General features: G+C 36.3%; 1 protein-coding gene across 2 annotated transcripts in view; it reads left to right on the top strand.

Moving 5' to 3' along the window:
• The window catches only part of SHPRH (SNF2 histone linker PHD RING helicase), an 84233-nt gene extending 67662 nt beyond the window's left edge, over positions 1–16571 (top strand). For both annotated transcript variants that reach the window (XM_053591846.1, XM_053591847.1), the window contains exons 26-30: positions 5193–5285; positions 6662–6748; positions 7517–7695; positions 13103–13183; positions 14648–16571. In XM_053591846.1, the coding sequence (XP_053447821.1) occupies positions 5193–5285; positions 6662–6748; positions 7517–7695; positions 13103–13183; positions 14648–14744 (537 nt within the window). In that variant the 3' untranslated portion in view covers positions 14745–16571. The remainder of the gene's footprint in view (positions 1–5192; positions 5286–6661; positions 6749–7516; positions 7696–13102; positions 13184–14647) is intronic.
• The last annotated feature ends 709 nt before the right edge of the window (positions 16572–17280 follow it).

Raw genomic sequence — 17280 nt, 5'->3', positions numbered from 1 at the left:
AACATTTTTGTAAAGAAAAAAATACTGGATCTCTACGTTAAAACTCTCAGAGAAGGGTGGCGCCTGTGGCTCAACGGGTAGGGCGCCAGTCCCATATGCCGGAGGTGGCGGGTTCAAGCCCAGCCCCGGCCAAAAAAAATAAAAAAAAAAAAAAAAAACTCTCAGAGAAGCCTACCAGTACTATGTAGAATTCTGCTATATTCTCCTTGTATGGAATCCTAGTGGGAGAGAGGGAGTTGTTTGTTTTATTTTTTGGTTTTTGTTCTTGTTCAGTTAATTCAAAGGTGACTTATGGCATCTGTCTCATACTTTTAAAATATAATTAGAATAAACATCTAGGTGGAAAACCGCTCATAAATTTGGCTAGTGTAAAGTAGGTATAAAATAATTTGGTAAATATAATCCACACCTGATTATATTTCAACATATATCTTAATCTTTTATGAGATAAAAATGTTTTATATAGCTTATGTAAGTATTAACTGGTAAATTTAGAATGCAATTGTATGTTTTCATTAGAATGTATTGTGACTAAATATAATTGCAAAGAAAAAAACCAACCTAAGTTTCTATTCATTGTATAAGTCAACACTTAAAATTATTAAGCCTCCTATTGAATAAATTGAACCCACACTAGAGATTTCTAAAACATAAACTATAAATTGTCTTTATGAAATTATCTTTATGAATAACTTAATCCTCTATAGAGCATAAACCCCCTTAAAATATAGAGAGGCCATTATTCACTTTTGTATCCCAAGCATTTAGAACAATGCCTGACATACAACAGGCTCTCAGGAAGTACTTGGATGGGTGGGTAACAATTGACTAGTATTGATGTATAATATCCTTAAGAGGCTTTGGATCCAAATAAAATCCTTAACTTTTTTGCAATTACTAACTTATCTCTTTGAAATAATTATGCAAGGTAAGAACAGGATAATATTTTTAAGGCCTATTGTACTGGTAAGATTTCCCACAGTCTGGGTAGAATTTCCATTTAATTTTATTCAAATTTACTAAAGACCCCCGCCCCCCAGTACTTATCCAAGGCATGTGCTTGAAAGATATTTCTACTTAGTAGCACCAGTCATAAAGGCTTCGTAACTACACTTTTTGAAGAATTTTCCAAGCATCCCAGTCTAATGGAATTTCTAATTTTCTAATTTTTTTAAGCTAGCTTCCTTTATTTTTATGTCAACTTTTTTTTTTTTTGTAGAGACAGAGTCTTACTGTACCGCCCTCGGGTAGAGTGCCATGACTTCACACGGCTCACAGCAACCTCTAACTCTTGGGCTTATGCGATTCTCTTGCCTCAGCCTCCCAAGCAGCTGGGACTACAGGCGCCCGCCACAACACCCGGCTATTTTTTTGTTGCATTTTGGCCGGGGCTGGGTTTGAACCCGCCACCCTTGGCATATGGGGCTGGCGCCCTACTCACTGAGCCACAGGCGCTGCCCTTATGTCAACTTTTTATGTCACCATTATCCATGTAGTCCTCATGCTAAGATTTCTTATTTACTGTGCTGTAGTGGTCTGTGACATTGTGGCATGATGAGTATATGAATGGCAACATTCAGAGTTGTTATATTCGGAAAATGACTTCATTCCCCCTTTAGAGTGATAAGTGACTGACTAGCATCTCAGTGTAGGACTGTATTGGAAGTGTTTCATGTACATTTGTGTGTGCAATCCACATACGGATTATATATGTGAATGGGTAATATATAAAATCTAAAGACATAGCTTGCACATTGACATAAAGTAGCCTTAAAACATGAATGTTTTCTCTTGTGTTTGATAAAAAAATACACCGAGTACATTGATTACATCTGTTGTGTTGACTTTTCTCTGATGTTCTTCAGCAGCCACGTTAGCCTCAGTTCTGCCAGTGGAGCTCAGCATGACTGGGAATCCATAAGTTACTGCATAAGAAAAGGAGTGGTAGAGAGATGTGGGCAGATCAGGCAGATAGGAAAAACAGAAGGTAGCAGATGAAGGAGGAGGACTGGACTGGTGACAAAGGGATATGATGGGCTGTATATATCCCAGGTTCTTGGTTCAGGGTCATGGATTGTCAAGCGCTGTTCAAATTATGCCCTGATATTCAGAAATAATTTTATTGCAGAAATTATTAAAGATACAAAGAAACACTATCTTTGTAATCAGAGAGCACTGTTTTTCTAATGTTTGTAGAAATCAAAGGCAAGTAGAGTAGCCCTTTGCTGCTGCAGCAAAGGGTCTCATATCTGTTCCCCTTGCATTTCTTTCTTCTCTAAATAAGGGATCCCAGTAGATAGGAAATGGACATAAAGGAAATAGAGTGACGTCAACCACAGTGTAATTTTCTACACCATACTCTGACATTTTTACTATTAGTACAGTTCCCTCTGTTTTCCCAAAATAAGACTTCAGTGAATGAAAAGCAGCAGTACCTCATTCTAGGATTGCATTGGCAAAGTAGTTCCATTCTGGAGAGGAAAGAATGGTCAAAGTCTGAGTCAGATACTACTTCATTGCTTTAGTTTACTGAATATATGGCAAAGAAACAACTGTGTTTTCTTTTAATACCTAACTTAGAATTCAACATTTAGGTTCTCACAATTTTGTAACAAATGCGATAGAGCACCTAATTCCAATCACATTTCTGATCTTGACTTAAGGCTAGTCCATGCCTTTCAGGCTAAACTTCATGAGAAATAATTTTTCTTTGCTTCTTTTTGGTTTTAATCTAGGTCATTATAGTACTCATATTCAGCATCTCAGATAATAAGTTCTTGAGTGTTTATTCTTTGTCAGGTGTTGGGCTAAAAATTTTGTTTGCATTTTCTCATTGAATCATCACAACCACCTTTAGAAATAGAAACAATTATCATTTCTATTTGACAGATGAGGAAGCAAAAGGTTAGAAAGATTAGAATCTATATAACCAGTGAGTTGCCGAACTGGGAGTTAAATTTAGGTTTGTCTCATTCAACATCCCATGCCCTTAATCTCCATGTCAATCCATCTCCCATATTCCAGGAAGAAACCTTCTTATTGGGAGCTACAAAAAGACTTGCTCTGTTTTGCTCATTTTCTTATTTCTCCATTTTTTATCATTTTCACCTCTTCTGATGGAAATGGTTATGGAAGATGGCAATAAAACATTCTTTTTAAGTGTTGAGCCTTGTCCTGGGTAATGCCTGTGCAAGAAAGTGTCCTTCATTGGTTGGAAGCTTCACTGTTTGCTTACATTGGAATTTCAGTTCGTTGAATTCTTCACATTTCTAATGCCTTAATGTCGTAAGTGAAGAGTGTTTTAATATACATATTCTGCTAGGCTAAAGTAATAAAAATTTTTAGCTATAAAACTTGGTTACTTAACTAAAAAACCTTATCTTTAGAGTCATACCACTTTATGACTTTCTGGTGTGCTTTTCTCTTTCCTGAGCACATACTTTTTTTTTCTTATTTTATTCATTTTTTTAATTCAGGTAAATATGAGGGTATGAATGATTAGGTTACATTGTTTGTGTATCTAAGGTAAAGTTCAAGTTGTAGGTGAGGCAGTTGAGCCCTTCATCCTGGGGTGTGCCGTGCACCTCATAATGTGTCCATCAAGGGAGAGCTTACAAGTCCCCTTCCCTCCTCTCCTTTCCCGATCCCTCTTCCCCCTCCCCCACTTGAATATATGTCTGTTAATCTCTCCTGTGGGCATGTAGTTGTTTTTGTATTAGATTCATGTTACTATTGAGTACTTGGGATACTTGCATTTCCATTCTTGATACTTTACCAAGAGGCATATGCTTCAAATCCATTCAGTTTAAGACAGAAGGTATAAAGTCTCTGTCTTTTTATAGCTGAATAGTGTTCCATGGTATACATATATCACAGTTTATTAATCCATTCATGGGTTGATGGGCATTCCATGTCTTGGTAATTGTGAATTGAGCTCTAGTAAACATTCTAATGTAAATGTCCTTGTGATAAAATAATTTTTTTTCTTCTAGGTAGATTCCTAATAATGGAATCGCGGTATCAAATGGAATGTCTACGTTTAGCTCTTTAGGGATTCTCCATACTTCTTTCCTTAAAGGCTGTATTAGTTTGCAATCCCACCAAATAGTGTAAAAGTGTTCCCTTCTCTCCACATCCATGCCAACATTTGCAGCTTTGAGATTTTGTGATGTGGGCTATTCTCAGCAGGATTTGGTGATATCTCCAGAGTGGTATTGAGCTTTTTAGCTTAGTTAAGTCCCATTTATTTATTTTTGTTGATGTTGCAACAAAAATAAATAATTTTATTTATTTAAAAATAATTTTATTTAAATCATTGCTGATACTGTCTTCTTTATAGAATCTTTTCCCAGGCCCCTAGAGTTTTTCCCGTGCCTTCCTCTAGAATTTTTATCATCTCATGTCTTAGACTTAAATCTTTTATCCATCATAAGTCAATTTTTGTAAGTGGTGAGAGGTGCAGGTCCAGTTTCAGTCTTTTGCATGTAGCACCGTTTACTGAATAGGGATTCTTTTCCCCAGTGTATACTTTCTTTGGTTTATAAAAAATCAGATAATGGTAAGAGGTTGGTTTCATCTCTGGGTTTTTGATTCTGTCCCTTAGATCTATATCCCTACTTTTTGTGCCAATACCATGCTATTTTGATCACTATGAACTTGTAGTGTCTGACCGGAAGTCTGGTAGAGTGATGCCTCCATATTTGTTTTTATTACTAAGGATTGCTTTAGCTGTATAGGTTTTTGTTTTTGTTTTCCTGGTTCCAAACAAAATGAAGAACTATTTGTTTGAGTTCTTCAAAGTATGCTATTGGCATTTTAAGGGGAATTGCGTTAAATCTGTAGATTTCTTTGAGTAGTATAGACTTTCTAACAATGTTGATTCTTCCCAGCCAAGAGGATGGTATGTTCTTCCATTTGTTAATGTCTTCTGCTATTTTTTTATATTCAGATCTCTCTGGGTATAAATTTCATAACTTCTATAATTCGAGACTAAGGAAAATTCCCCAAAATCACAAAATTTAAAAGTGAATTTTTAAAAACATTGTAAAAAGTAATTTTTTAAAAAAGTAAACACATGCCCCTAATAATTTTTTGATACATTTATAGTTTTAATAATGAAAGGTGTTACTTTTCTTACATTCTTAACTATATTTTATTTGGTTGTGACATTTTCTTTTCCTTTTTGTTCAAAGGGCAGCCATTCTACAAAAGTGGAGGCTGTGGTCAGAACTCTTATGAAAATACAGCTTAGAGATCCAGGGGCCAAAGCACTTGTTTTCTCAACGGTAAACTTGACGTTTTCATCCTCATATTAACTTGGCCTGATTTCTTGCCTCTAATCAGCTTATATCTAAGAACTAATTTTTAATATTTACCATAATATAATTGAGATTTAGAATTACTCTTAGATTTTTCTCCATAGTAGATTTCTTTCCCCCAACGGTAAGATAGAATTCTTTTATTTATTTTTTTTTAATTTTTGAATTTTGCTTTCAATTGGCTTTCTATCGGTTTCTAATCATCTTAGTTTAAAGTTTTGTTTATTTTATTTTATTTTTTTCCCTTATTGAGACAGAGTCTCACTTTGTGACCCTTCATATAGTGCCATGGCATCATAGCTCACAGCAACTTCACAGCTTAAGTGTTTCTGTTGCCTCAGCTTCACAAGTAGCTGGGACTACAGGAGCCTGCCACAACACCTAGCTTTTTTTTTTTTTGGTAGAGACTAGGTCTCAGTCTGGCTCACTGTGGCTCAGGCTGGTCTTGAACCTCTGCGCTCAGGGCAATCCACCCTCCTTGGCCTCCCAGAACGCTAGGATTACAAGCATGAGCCACCACTCCGAGCCAAGATAGAATTCTTTTTACAAAAATTTGATGATACGACTGGGCACAGTGGCTCACGCCTAATATCCTGGCACTTTGGGAGGCCAAAGTAGGTGGATTGCTTGAGCTCAGGAGTTCAAGACCAGCATAAGCAAGAGACCATATCTCTAAAAATAGCCAGGCATTGTGGCAGGTGGCTGTAGTCCCAGCTACCCTGGAGGCTCAGGGAAGAAGATCGCTTGAGTCCGAGAGTTTGAGGTTGCTGTGAGTTATGACACCATGGCACTCTACCACGGGTGACAAAGTGAGACTCTGTCTCAAAAAAATTTTTTTTGATGGTACTTCACAAGGCAATTCCTATGTTTCATGGTTTTATATTAATTTCATTTAGGAATTTTCTTATTTTAATATTAAAAAAATTGAATCTATAACCTTGAAAGTCTTTAAAATCTTTATTTACTATATAAATTTACTAAATTTACTAAAATTTACTAAATAAGTGTTAGGTAAAACTAGTTTTACTATTTGAAAGATAAGTAACCACATCTAGTATGTTCTCCATTATTTATTTTCTATTCATTTATCTTAATTCAATTTTCAAAGATGCCAATGTTTTTCACCCTGTTTTTAGCCAGCATTTGATGCAGAAAACAAAAATATAGAGTACTACTGTTTCAAGATAGAACTAAATAATATTGATGATAACACATTTAAGGGTTTTGTTTTTATTTACTTAACTAGCTATATAAAAGTTAATTTTATTTAATCAATTTTCAGATCCTCTTCAGATAAAAGCTATGTGTAAATATTGGTTTTCTTATTGTTTTATGTGTTGTAGTGGCAAGATGTATTAGATATTATTTCAAAAGCTCTCACTGACAACAACATGGAATTTGCACAAATCAGTCGTGTTAAGACATTCCAGGTATGTCAAGATTTTCCTTGTATTTCTTTGTAGTAGAGTCTGTTACAAATGGAATCTGGTAATAAGTAGCTTATGACATTTATTGTCCTATGTCATACGTAATATAAGCCACAAAAGCAAGGTTTGACTTCTTGTTGAATTATACAATTAATATTTGAAAGCACAGTAGAGAAACTATAGCTTTTTGGTCTACTTAATTATACCCATAGTAAGACCATCTTTTTTTTGGAAAGATCTGACTTGGGGTCCATATTTTTTAATACAGGAAAAGATTAACTATGATAGACCTTTTGAATGGACAGGAGCCTGGTGCCCCAGGGATTAGATTCTAAAGATGTGTCAGGAGGAACTGCATGTGGTCAAAATTGCCCTTGCATCACACTGAGCACAGTGATAGGTGCACACCCTAACACACTCTCAAAGACCAAATGAAAATTTAGCAGATTCATGTCTCTTATCTCACATGAACTGCAGCGTGTTATTTGTCTGTCTGTATTTCTTTTTCCTCTAAGCTTGTATAGTTTAATTTACACATACTGCATGCTTCCTGGGATGTGATTGTACTAGATATTATAAAGGATAAGAGCATTTATGTGGTACCTTTCCTCATAATTAAAGTTAAGCAACAAGTTTACATTTTCTAAAATTGGTAATTTTGATTGAATTTTCTTACCATTAGATACCATTAGACATCTTTAAGGTGAGCTATAACATTTTAACTTATTTTAACTGATCCAGCTAAAATTAAAATGTATGTTTCTTTTTTAGGAGAACCTTTCAGCATTTAAACATGATCCCCAAATCAATATTTTGCTGCTGCCCCTGCACACAGGTTCTAATGGACTAACTATCATTGAAGCCACCCATGTCCTCTTGGTGGAGCCCATACTGAACCCTGCCCATGAGCTGCAGGCCATAGGGAGGGTGCACCGAATCGGACAGACAAAGTAAGAACTAAAATTACCATCAGTCATATCTGCTTCAGTTTTCTGAGAAACCAAGTCAGCACTTACACTCTTCATTTATGTTCGTCATAGCCTATTTATTACTGACTTACTTATTAAACTTTTAAGCATTATTTTATGACCAAAAGGTATGAGATTTCCAACCCTCCCTCTTCCAAGCAGCAACCCCTCCCCCCCCAATTTCCCCAGATTTTTGTCTGCCTTCTCACAAAAGCCTGATCTTTTCATCAGAAGGGCTTATTAGAAATACCTAAGATAGTCTCGGTGCCTGTAGCTCAAGCAGCTGAGACACCAGCCACATACACTAGAGCTGCCTGGTTCGAATTCAGCCTGGGCCTGCCAAACAACAATGACATCTACAACACAAAATAGCCGGGCGTTGTGGTGGGCACCTGTAATCCCAGCTACTTGGGAGGCTGAGGCAAGAGAATCGCTTTAGCCCAGGAGTTGGAGGTTGCTGTAAGCTGTGACACCATGGCACTCTACCCAGGGCGACAGCTTGAGGCTCTGTCTCAAAAAAAGTAAAAAGAAATACTTAAGACAGCTGCAGAGTTGAAGGTAACCATCATGACTTTGAGAAGAATGGATTTTTGATTGTCTGAATTAGGCCTGTATATAAAAGAAGACATCTTACAACTGAAAACAAATGGCTCCTTTTTTAAGTTCTTACCTTTAGGAAAGGACATCCTTCAGGTCAGTTTTAAGGAATAACTAGATTTCGTTTAAGGCCCAAAGCAAACCTAATAGTGAATATTATGTGGTATGTGTTACTGTTTTTCAAATATCAGAATGGATGACTGTCTTTTGAAGACCCCCCAGATTTATTATCTCCTCGATGTTAGATGCTTTGAATGATTTTTAGAAAGTCATACATCCATATTAAACTCTCGTTAAATCAATATTTATTTATTAAGTACCTACCATATGTCAGGCATTATGCTAAAGACTGAAGATTCAAGTTGAATATAACAGTCTTTTCTCCCAAGGAGGTCACTATATAGTACTGGAAACAGGTGACTTAAAGTATTATGGTACTGCGTGCAGCATTTAATAATAGACATACTGGGTTAACAGTAAAGGCAGGGCTAGGGAAGTCTTCATTGTCTTGAGTCTTGAAAGAATGATTATTTCAAAGCTGGGCTAGAAAAGGTCCATTCACACAGCTAAAGAGAGTTGTATGTACAGAAGTAATGTGGTAGTGAACAACATGGAGTTACTAGGGTCTATAAGGAGTTTGGAATTGCTGGCATATACTGTGGAGAAAGAGAGTAGCAGGACCTGAGGTCTTGCATGTGATGCTCAGAAACATGGGCTGCTCTGTAAGCAGTACCTACGAGAGCAAATAAGGAGTTTTAATTTTAAACAGGAAGAAGATGTTAATTAAACAGAGCCTTAAAATAGGCGAAAGTTGTGTAATGGAAATAAATGCAGGCTCATTCTAAAGTACCACCAAGTGTCATTTAAAATGCAGTTATATCTTATTTGGTTTTTATTGGTTTTCTGTATTTTGAAACATCAATATATTGTCTTACTAGTGTTTTTCTACAGCATAGACTAGACTCAGCTCAGGTTTACACCATAAGTCAAAGGCCTTTGAGCACTACCCAATGATCTTACTCTGCTTGCTAGTAAATTGAGTTTTCTGCTTTCTGAACAGACTATCTTAAGTATTCTCTATCTTCCTTCTCCACATTGGTGAAAATCTTGCCTCATACCAGGGAACCGAATACAATCAGATTAGAAGCAGTTCTTATTTCCATCATCTGCATGAACCCCCTGCCTGTGTCAGTCCCCTCCTCCTTCATGGGTTAGGGCTTTATTGAGCATCTTCTCGGTACCAGGTACTGCTCTAGATCCTTGAATTCTCATGAAACTTAATTCTAGCTGTAAGGAAGTTAAGAGATACATGGTCAACAGCAAACGTAATAAGTGAAATATAGACTATTTTAGGAAATGGAAAAGTAGAGCCAGGGTAAGGAAGATTATGAAAGCATGTCTGGGCAGGCAGAAAGATGTAGAAGGCCTATTGAGAAGGTATTCATCTGAGCAGAGACTTGAAAGGGGTAGGAAAGTTATGCAGATATCTTGGGGAAGAATGTTCAAGCAGACAGCATACTCAGTGCAGAGACCCTCAGTCAGGGGTGTGGCATGTTTGGGGAATGGCAGGTAGCCAGGGTTGCTGCAGTGGCATGAGCCAAGGGAGAGAGAAGCATAGATGACAGGAGAGGGCTTGGTGGAGAGGGGATTACAGTGGGCCCAGGAGGTTGCTGTGAGGACATTGCTTTTACTCTGGAAGACAGGGAACCTGGCATGATCTCATTTAAGTTTTGGAAGAATCATTCTGAGTGTCGTATTGAGATGGGGTAAAGGGGGCAAAGGAGAATAGAAGCAGGGAGAGCCTTGGAGGTCATTGCCGTCGTCCTGGTGAGAGCTGAAGGTGAGCTGACCGTGGTGGGGGCAGCACACGTGGTGAGAATTGGTCAGGTTCTGGATATATTTTGAAGGTGGAACTGATAACTATTTGTGTTCAGCCTGGACATAGGGTGTGAGAATGTCAAGGCTTTTGGCCTGGACAACTAGGAGGATGCTGTAGCCTTGATTTAACTTGGGGAAGACGATAGGGCAGAGAAGATTTTAGTGAGGGAAGAACAGAAATTTACCCCAGATTTAAGTTTGAAACATTTATTAGATATGCAAATAGAGATTTTTATTCTGTAATTGGATATACAAATCCAGAGTTGAGAAGTCTAGGCTAGACTAGATAAACATTTGGAAGTCAACAATATGTAATGGAATTTTCAAGTCATGAGACTGAATGAGATTACCCAGGAAGTGAGTGTAGATAGAGAAGAACTGAACTCCAGAGCACCAACGTTAAAAGGTTCCAGGAGAAGAGAGGAACCACAAAAGTCACAGATAAAGATCAGTGAGTTGGGAGAAGTTCACAAGACAGGTGCCCTGGGAGCCAAGTAAAAAGCATAATTCTAGGAAGATATAGTGAACTCTGTCAAATGCTGTGAAATGTCAAGAAATTTTAGGGTTGAGAATTGATCATTAGGCTTAGCAGCAGGGAGATCAAAGCCAATTTTGGTGAAGTGGTAGAGGTAACAGCCTGATTCAAGGGCACAGGAGAATGAGATTTTCTGTATTTCTTGTTTAAGAAATATTCATATAACCGGGCGGCGCCTGTGGCTCAAGGAGTAGGGCGCCGGTCCCATATGCCGGAGGTGGCGGGTTCAAACCCAGCCCCGGCCAAAAACCACAAAAAAAAAAAAAAATTCATATAACCAAGAGGCATTAGGTAACTTGTCCATAGTCACACAGCTAAGTAAAATTGGTGGCAGATTTGAGGTGTAGCCATTCTGCCAGCACAGTCCATACCTTAACCACAACATGCTGCTGCTTCTGTGTAGCTGGAAGGACCAGACTAGTATTTTGATGAGCTTTACTGTAGAGAAAAGGAAGAGAATGAAATCCAGGGAAAGGGGTTATTTTTATTTTTCCTTTTAAATGGAAAAATAAGGGAAGGATTCAATAGAGACAGAAAAGACTAGTGAGGCAAGAGGGAGGAGAATGTTGGAACAGTGATGTCAAGCAGGCAAGAAGATACGGGGTCTAGGACTGAAGCAGAAGGATTGCTCTAGGGAGAAGCCCAGCCGTGTCATCTGTAGTAACAGGCAGGAAGGGACTGTATATTCCTGCCCTTTTATTACAGCCAAAGAAGGATCTCCCTTTTTTGAAAAGCCAGCCATTCCATTCACCCTCGATCCCATCCCTTTTCATGTTCTCAAGGACTTTTCTTTTGTACAAGTTGGGTATCCCTTAACAAAAATGATTAGGAACAGAGGTGTTTCATATTTGGGATTTTTTTAGATTTTGAAATATTTGCATATGCATAATGAGATTACCTTAGGGCAACATGAAATTCATTTACATTTCATGTACATCTTATATACATAGCCTACAGGTAATTTTATACAGTATATTTAATAATTTTGTGTGTGAAACAAAGTTTTAACTGCAACCCATTAGATGAGGTCAGGTGTAGAATTTTCCACATGCAGTGTCATGTTAGCACTTACAGTGTTTCAGATTTGAGGTTTTTGAATTTAGGATTCTCAACCTATAATACATCACCACACAGGTGTGTTTTCATGTTATCCATCTTTAAAAATAAAAAACAAACACTTCCCTACATTCCATCTCTCTGTCTCCCATTCTCTCTCGTCCTTTCTGATGTTTTTTTTTTCCTCCCCATTATATTAGTGAAAGAGGCTTATAACATTGTTAATGACTTGCTTTTTGCCATGGTCTGAGGATTGTTTTTCTCCATCTGTACTCCCAAGATGAGTTCATTGATATCCCGGTTTTAAGTAGCATTCACATGGATGACTCCCAAATGTTTATTCCCCAACCCAGGCATGCCCTTGTAGCCTTTGTCCCAGGTTCACATACCCTGTTCTGTCTTTGTACGTGTATCTCTGGACTCTGCCCTCCCCTTGGGTACCTGTCTAATGGGTGTCTAACAGGTTAATCATGGACAAAATAAAACTGTGTTCCAGTGCCCTCCAATCCCAAGCCTTCCTCATTTTACAGCATAGCGCTCACTTATAGCTGCTCTGATCAGATATCTAGGGATTGTCTATATTTCTCTTTCCACCTCTTCATCCAGATCTTCATGTAAGTCTATACCCAAATCTACTCAACTACTTACAGTCTCCGCTGATAAAACCATAATACGATTCACTTCTATTACCAGGATGACTGCAGACCTTAACTGGCTTCTCTGTACTATCTGGCTCCGATCCTTCACATAGCAACCAGAGATTTCTAAAGTACAGTCAAGTATAAGTTGAATCATACATAAACTCCCTGAGGATTTCCCATTATAACCACAATAGAATCCAAATACTTGGTCATGTCCTGTAAGACCCTACACGATCTGGGCCCTGCACGATCTCCAACCTCACTACCACTTCTCTCCCTTGTTTGTAGAGTGCTTCCGCCATGCTAGCCTTCTTTTGACTCCTTGATCACTTTACACTGGTTCCAAGTGTCTTCTTTTCCTTTTGGCGTTCTTCCTACTACTCTTCCTACTGGCCTCATCCCATCACTCTGTTAGCCCCTGTGTCAGCCTCCTTGTGGTATTGTCTGTATCTGAAACTGTTTTTTTAATCTGTTTGCTTTCTGTCTCCCACATTAGAATGTTAGTTTGTGAAGATTAAATAGTATATTTTACTCACTGCTGAATCTCCCCCAGGCACCTTGATTAGTACCTGCCACAGTGGGCACCAACTGACTAGTGAATAGAGTGTATAATATGTGAAGTCAGTTTGTACTAATTTGCTTTAAGATGTTTTTAAGCTTAAAATTGTTATGTGTCTTCTAGACCTACTATTGTACACAGATTCCTAATTAAAGCAACAATAGAAGAAAGAATGCAGGCGATGCTGAAAACAGCTGAGAGGAGGTAGGTAACTATTTGCTACAGCTGGATAGGGGAAGTTTTCTTTTTTTTTTTTTTCTCTTTAAGTGACTCGTGACATGTAAAGTTTTTCTGTTTAAGTTTATGTACATGTCTGGAACGTCTTCATTAGAGGACAGTAAAGATGTAAACACAAATACTTTTTAAAAGCAAAGTGACATTTTACTTATTCATTGTTTCCTAGTTAATTCACTGATCATTCTATAGTCCAGTGAATTTATTAATAGGTTATAATATGTAAAAATACTTAGACTGTGTAACATTTCTTTGCCACATGGATCACTTTGTAAATGAAATATATCTTTTTACCTGTCTCATCGCCCTTAAGCTGATGTGTATACACTAAACTTGTATTGCTGCGTCCTATTATACTTATTAGTCATATGCAAATAGGAATATCTGGATGGTAAAATTTGGCTGATAATTGTGGTATCAATTCCAAAGGCAGAACAGAAGCAGAGAAGAAGCCAAAACAGTTTTAATTTTAAAATCTTGATCTTTAGAATCATAAAACTTTCTAATGTTTATGCTATAATTTTTCTTAAAAGTCATTTTGAAAATAAAAATCAATGCCTTTCTGCATCCTTGGAAGATAAGAAGGATTGGAGGATACCCACAGAGGTACTTTGCATGGTGAAAAAGCAACTTGAAACCAAAAATTTTTTTTCCATTTGTGGTTTATGGGAAAGAAAGAGGATGCTATCACAAAAACCTAAAACATGAAAGCTTTTTTGCCTTGTTTCCATGTGTAACACTTCTATGACTTTTAGTTTAAGTTGCATTAGTAAAATATCAATGAAAAGAAAAGCCTTTGGAATTCTCTGAAAACAAATTAACTTTAAGTGGTTCATGCCTATAATCCTAGCACTTTGGGAGGCCAAGGTGGGAGGTGGCTTAAAGCCAGGAGTTCAAGATTGATCAGCCTGACCCCTTCTCTAAAAGCAAAATAAAAAATAAGCCAGGCATGGCGGCACATGCATATAGTCCTACTACTCAGTAGGCTGAGGCAGGAGGATCACTTGAGCCTAGGAGTTTGAGGTTGCAATGAGCTATGAGCACACCACTGCCCAGGTGACAAAGCAAGACTCTGTCTCAAAAAATAATAATAATATATATAGTTAATAATAATATATAGAGAGAGATGGTACGAAGATAAGTTTTAAGGTAAGAGCCTTAGTAGCAGTTGTACGGAGCTTCAATTTGTTTTACTAATTGGGCAGAAAAAAAATTTTATAGCAAGGCCTGAAAATGACATATAGACATCTTTATAGGCAAGATTTAATAATGATCTCACTGCCTGTTTTCTTCTGGTATTTTCATAATTTTTATAATTTTAAGTTTTATAAAAACTTAAGAATAAATATGTATCTAGTCTTTTTTTTATTACAAATATAATCACTGATTTGGGGGTGTTTCTTTCTGACTGTGCTCACTTGGAAAACCCTACAGTCACACGAACTCATCAGTGAAGCATTCGGAGGCCTCTGTCTTGACCGTAGCTGATCTGGCAGACCTGTTTACCAAAGAAACTGAAGAGCTTGAATGAACTGCACTTGACTCAATCCACAGACTTCAGTGTATTAATAAACTTTCATAGCCGTAGAGCAAAGTTATAAGTTAAAATAATCCAGTAGATGTCAGTAACACTATTCCTAGTTGAATGAATTTGTTTCTTTTTTTAGTTATACAGTGGCCTAGCACTTACTGTATCCTCTTCAACATACTGTATTCAAAAGTTCTATAAAAATTTTTAACTTTACGTTCCTAATAAAACATTTATTTTTGTTTCAAAGAGTATCTATATCTGATGAGGCAAGAGAATTAAGAGAGTAATGTGTACTTTTCTTTTGAAAAGAAAAAAGAGAAAAAGTAAACTAGTCTAGTTTTATATGACCTGTCATATTCAACCAACATGAATCTCATTTTTGGAAGGGCCATCAGTGTCTGTAGCACATGATTCACCAATTATCTTGTTGATCTTTTAAGTAGATAGTGAATTATATTAACCCTTAGTTATTTCAGTAGGTTTAGACTCCATGCATACTAATTTAATAGTAATACACCTCCTAACAATAAGTTAATATTAGACAATTCTTTCTTTTTTCTGTATCCTGCTATAAAAAAACTAAACATTGAAAACTTTTCATTTTTCTGTTATGTATTAAGTAGTGTCAGTATAAGCAGTTGACTCCACATAGAATTTTTAAGTGTTTGTAACATTTACCTTAAAATTATCTGCATTCTCTGCTCTTAATTTTTCTTTAAGTTTTTGTACATTTTTAAGATTGATGTATCTGTACATATGGCGATTTTTTTATAATTTTAAGTCTTAACCATTGTAACATGGAAAATATGGCAGGTTCTTTTTAATCATTATTATACCAGTGTTTTAGATTCTCTTTCTTTCCTGTGCTGTGTAACTAGACTTTTTAGCCACGAATACCTAAATTTGGACTTTATTATTTAATCCAGTTCTTCCCTTAGGGACTAGCATATGATCTTTTGAACAAGAGAATGCCATGTTCATATAAGCAAATAGTTGCAAGTAATAACTGAGTTTGTCTTCTTCTGTGAAGAATTAATGAACTTTGAAATCACTGAATAAGGAAAAGCTCGTTGTATCCTAGCCATCTGATGTAATACACATGTTCTTGTTTTGTTTTCTTTGAGCCTTCAGAGTTTTAAGTGACCCTCTGGACTCATTAGCTCCTACTTAGTCTGCCAAAAAAAAACTAATAGAAATATCCCGTGGATCATCATTTGTCCAAGAGGCTTTGGTGCTTAGTTAAGGTGCATTTTCTTACTCTAGGTTTTTTGGGTGATATAATTCAGCTGAAGAAAATATACACTTTTTGGTGCTTATTCTTCAGTTGAAGGGAGATATGCATTGATTATTTTATATGAAATTAAATTGAACTGTTATTTTTGTAGCTCTTTACGTAGTCTAGAGAGCTTCCTGTATATTTAAGTGTTTAATTTGCCCAACACTCCTGTGAAGTTGTTATAATTAATATCATTCCTGTTTCAAAGGTAGAGAACTGAGGTTCAGAAATATTGAGAAACTTGGTTATGATATATAGCAAGTAAACATTGGAGTTCAAGTCCCCTTACTCCAAATCTCATGTTTTTTTACTAAGTCATACGTCATGCTAAGGTTCAGAAGGCCCGTGTTTATAATTTAATAATGAAACTATTTCAGTATTTCTTTTAGTTTGTTTCCTGGTATTACTTTATGAGATGTGTTTTGGAGAAAACAATTTGATATGCTTCAATTTTGTAAAACTAAGAAGGACATATATAAATATACTTGTCTGTATTAGAGAAAAGCTGCTCTTATTTATTTCTGTAAGATATCATCAATTAAATATTTTAGTGGAAATTAAAATTGTGGAATTATTTAATTTCTAAGCCATAAAACATGCAGGGTGTTTTGGTTTTGTCTCTTAACAAAAGATGTCAAAATTGCTTATACTATAGAATTCCATATTTTAAATACATTTGTTATTTCTTCGAAACAATAACGATAGTTCTTCCAGTTCAAAAGAAGTGCAGATCTAATCCCCCACATCTTGGCTGCAAAGAATTTTTAAATTTTCTTCCTCTGTCATTTTATATTCACTGAAATATAACAGTGCTCATAAGTAGTTTTCTTATTTGAATAGTTATACTAATGAATGAATGAAAAAAATCAGATAATCTCAGTTCCTAGAATAGCCTCAATCCTTGGAATTTAAATGGGTTTGAATCTGGAGAATCACTCTCTATTAAATGACTCCAGATGAACTGAAAAGATATATTTATATACTATATAAACTACACATACCTAATTCCATAACCTTTTGCTTCACACCAGATAGCTTTACTATGCTATTGCAGCTTCATCTTTTCTCTTGGTATGACCACAGCAGAATGAGCAGATGCATTTAGTTTTAGGAATTGGTCCTTTTCATAATTAACAATAACAAATAAAAGTCTTGACATATTTAACATGTAACTATGAATATATTATAAATAATTATCAAATGAACCACTTACCAAAATATTTAGGAATTAGCTGGATGCAGTGGTTCACACCTGTTATC

The sequence above is a fragment of the Nycticebus coucang genome, chromosome 5 (assembly GCF_027406575.1).
Source record: "Nycticebus coucang isolate mNycCou1 chromosome 5, mNycCou1.pri, whole genome shotgun sequence".
Lineage (NCBI taxonomy): Eukaryota > Metazoa > Chordata > Mammalia > Primates > Lorisidae > Nycticebus > Nycticebus coucang.
This window is presented reverse-complemented; position numbering and strand designations above follow the sequence as displayed.